The sequence below is a fragment of the Simochromis diagramma genome, unplaced genomic scaffold, assembly GCF_900408965.1.
Source record: "Simochromis diagramma unplaced genomic scaffold, fSimDia1.1 OVJJ01000304.1, whole genome shotgun sequence".
Lineage (NCBI taxonomy): Eukaryota > Metazoa > Chordata > Actinopteri > Cichliformes > Cichlidae > Simochromis > Simochromis diagramma.
In genome coordinates, this window is record NW_024387030.1 from 20,916,502 (window position 1) to 20,920,423 (window position 3,922).

The 3,922-nt window shown below is 45.5% G+C and overlaps 1 protein-coding gene across 1 annotated transcript; it reads right to left on the reverse strand.

Annotated features, from left to right (window-relative positions):
• Positions 1-232: 232 nt before the first annotated feature.
• foxg1a (forkhead box G1a) lies at positions 233-3,684 on the reverse strand. Its single transcript, XM_040042739.1, has one exon. It carries the CDS (start codon positions 2,947-2,949, stop codon positions 1,624-1,626), a length of 1,326 nt encoding a protein of 441 aa, XP_039898673.1. The 5' UTR covers positions 2,950-3,684; the 3' UTR covers positions 233-1,623.
• Positions 3,685-3,922: the final 238 nt, after the last annotated feature.

Here is a 3,922-nt window from a genome sequence, read left to right on the forward strand (position 1 = left end):
CGACAAACACGGGAATAAGAATAAGACCACAATAGTATCACAACCATGAAAATTTTTTTAGAGACGACAATTAAAGGACAATCATTCCAAGTAGTATTAGATAATGAGGCATTTTTTTCTTGTCAAACAAACGGGTTTTTACATCGTTCCTCCTTTTATAGAAAAACAGAAAAGCAAAAGCCCACATTCAACTTACAAATAGACATTTCTCTCTCGCTCGCTTTTTTTTTTACTAATAATACAAAAAGTAAATAAAAGGAAAAGAAGCGTGAACGTCCGTTTTTATCGGCGATCACGTTTACAGTCAAAAAAAGCACATCACAGGTTGCACTGCGGAAAATATCCATCAGCAAAACGAGAAATTTGTGCTCAATATTCAGCCTTGAAATCTGAATTTTCTATAGCACGAGCAGTTAAATTCAAAAGGTTTAAAAAAAAACAGGCAACAGGAGGCAAAAAAAAATCTCTCCAGCAGCACTAACAATCCTTCGCTGATGACGCTGAAAAAAATCGGCGCCACCAAACTCCATTTACGTTTCAGCTAATTTAAAAAGACTGCAAAAAAGCAATATAAATCTCGTTTAAATGGATATTTTCTGCAGTGAGGGAGGCATCATTCACTCCGTCATCCACACCTTCTCCCATCCATTCATTCACTCATTCAGTCCTTAATTCTTTCCACATTAGGCCTGTAGTGTTATGCAGCTGAATACTGACTCTAAAAATCCTAAAAAACCGATTCTTTGGTCTATAGAAAGTACATTAGCAGTTTTCAACTGGGAAATTAAACGAGTGGAGAAACAGTCTCGGGACTTTAAACTGCGGGAGGCAGAGTCGCTAGAAACAAAAAATTAAAAAAAATATATAAAAAATGTGTTTCAATTTTGTAAAATAAAATCACTCTCCGCCGCTTTTCTTCAACCCCGCATGATACCTATAATACTGCAAAAATGCGGGCAAAACAGGCTATCAGAGATATTATTATTATTTTACCCTTTTAAATCTTAAAATTAGACGAAACTATTTTAAATACACATTCTATAAAAGTAATACCTCCTCCAATAATAATAACAGAAAAAATCAGCCTGCAGCTCTCCTCACGCTCTCTGTTTTTTGTGTTTTTGTTTGTTTTGTTTTGTTTTTTATCTCAGATCACATTGCACGTCGCTGACTGACAGTACTATACAGAGACAAACCCCGGACACTTATAGGAACAGACATTATGTACACAAAAATTAAAACTGCTGGAGAAGATGGAGCAGAAGAAGAAGCAATAATAATAATAATAATAACAATAATAATAATAACAATTAAGATAATAATAATAATAATAATAATAAAAAATACCTGGAAACTTCAGGGCTGCTTTCTGTTAGTTTCTCAGTGCTGCTCTTTTTTGTTTTGCAGTTTTAAGCCTCTTCTCTTTTTTCTATAGTAGGTAGTTTATAATAATTTTGTCATTTTTTGTACAATGTAAATGTTCAGTGTAAAATGTTCAACTTACAGTTCCAGTCACTTAAAGATTCTCACTCCTTCAGGGCAGAATGAGGGGATGGATGCATGGATGGAGAGGTGAGGTGGGATAAAGTGGAGGGGTGAGGCTGGGGGTGAGGGTTTGGGGTGTTAGTGTATAAGCGGGTTGGAGGTTGAACTCTGGTTCTGATGCGTAAAATAGTCAGACAACCCCCCGGAAAGTCCTGAGGAGAAGGCCGGCAGAGAGCCGGACAGAGCGGGCCTAAGAGAGTCACAGGGCAGCGAGGAGGAGGACGGAGCCTGCGGGGAATTGGAGGCCGAAGCCCGGGCGGCCTGCAAGGTGCCGCCGCTGCCGCCGGACTGCGTGGTCATGGAGGGGTGTGGGACATGAGGGAAAAAGTAACTGGTCTGTCCGGCCAGTAGATTCACCGAGCAGGGGTTCAGGGAGTAAGTGGCCCCGGAGCAAGGCACGGAGAGGCCGCAGGGTACCGCCGAGGCCGCCAGGGCCGCCGCTGTCAGGTGGTGCGTCGCGTAGGGGAGATCCCCCCCGACCAGCCGGTCCATGCTGAGCCCGTTGGAGGATGGGAATGACGAGTGGTTGTTGCTCATGTTCTGGGTGAGCATGGTGCTGTAGGACATGGGATGACCCGGGTATCCCGATGAGGTCCCGTTGTAGCCGAGGGCGCCGCCTGCCCGCGGGTGGTGTAGAGAGAGGAAGGGGGACATGGGCCAGTACAAGGAGCCGGCTCGGTCCATGAAGGTCAGCCCAGAGGTCAGCCGAGCACCCCGCTTGAAGGCCAGCTTGGCTCGGGACGTGGTGGACCTCCGTCGGAGTTTCCCGGTAGTGCCGCCGATGAAAACGTCGTCGCTGCTAGGGTCCAGCATCCAGTAGTTCCCCTTGCCCGGGTCGTCGTAGTGCCGCGGCACCTTGACGAAGCATTTATTGAGGCTGAGATTGTGTCGGATGGAATTCTGCCAGCCCTGTTTGTTCTCCCGGTAGTACGGGAAGTTTTTCATGATGAATTCATAAATGCCGTTCAGAGTGAGCCGCTTCTCCGGACTCTGTCTGATGGCCATCATTATCAAAGCGTTATAACTAAAAGGAGGTTTTTCATACTTGCCGCTTTTCTTCTCTCCGTCCTTCCCTCCAGCGCCGCCGTCTCCGTCCTTTGCGTCCTTTTTCTCTTCCTGCTTCTCCTTCTCGTCCGGGCAGCTCTCCTGTCTCGAGGAGTCACTTTTAGAGTCCGCCTTAACGTCCGGCTGCGCGACGGGAAGAGGAGCTTTCTGCTCGGCTTCGTCCGCGGCGCCGGGCCGGTGGTGGTGGTTCTGGTGGTGGTGGTGAAGGTGGTTTTGGTGGTGATGCTGGTTCTGGTGATTGTTGTTGTCGCTTTGAACGGCCTCGGGCACCAAACTGTTTATACTAAACGACGATTTAGGAATCATTTTCACCTCTTTGCGCTCTCCCATATCCAACATCACCGGGCAATAAGGGGGGAAAATGGCAACGACCAAAAGCGACGATCACAGCTGGGTTTCAATCTGTCCTGTCTCTGCCTGCGAACCAGGACGGGAAGGAAGGAAGGGGGGATAGATAGGAAGAAAGAAAGTATAGCCCAACAAACTATTTCATGTTCGGTTTGGGGAGAAAAAAGGAAACACACACACAACACACATGTACACACACATCGATAGGAGACAGATAGCTGCAATTAATTAGGGAGCCACAGCCACTAAAGCAAGTAAAAAAACATTGGTTGGACCTTTCCAGTCCTCAGCCAACCAGGGGAACATTAGTATTAAATATTAAGGCGTCCTCTGCGCTTTCAGCCAATCATGACGCACAGGGAAACACACACATCCACCAATGCCTTGCACGCTGCAAAAAATGCCCACCTTCCCGATACATTTCATGGTTTCTGTCCTAACGAATCGAAATTTGATCAAAATGAACATCGAACTGCGACAGGAACTAGTCTGTTTTTATGGTTTCCAAAGCGAATCGTTTGCTTCGAAATTTTCGTTGGATGTTAGACTATTCTTCTTCAAACTCATGCTCCCTGTCCTCGTATTAATCTCATCTGCGAAATCATACCCTTGAACTGTAAACGGATTAAACTCGAATAAAAAATGGAGCTTTTTTAAAACCCACTCGTCTATTCACCTGACATTTTTTTATAGAGAAAATGAAACTTTAGAGCCTTTTTACGCCGCCAAATCGGACACTTTTTACAGCGTAGAAAACACACTCACCCTTATCAACACTCGTGTGCCTTCCCCTCATCCCTCCCCTCTCACACTCTCTCCCCCACCTAAACCAAAAAACCATAGCTGGAAAACACACACCGTGCATGCGTAAACCCAAATCCCCGCCGCTCCTCATATTTACACTCCTCCGATTCAAATATTTGCCCCTTCGGCGTCTCCAAAACTGTTTACATCCCGGGAAAAT

Excerpts from the sequence above, each read along its gene's own strand:
- foxg1a (XM_040042739.1), bottom strand. The coding sequence starts at position 2,949 with ATGTTGGATATGGGAGAGCGCAAAGAGGTGAAAATGATTCCTAAATCG.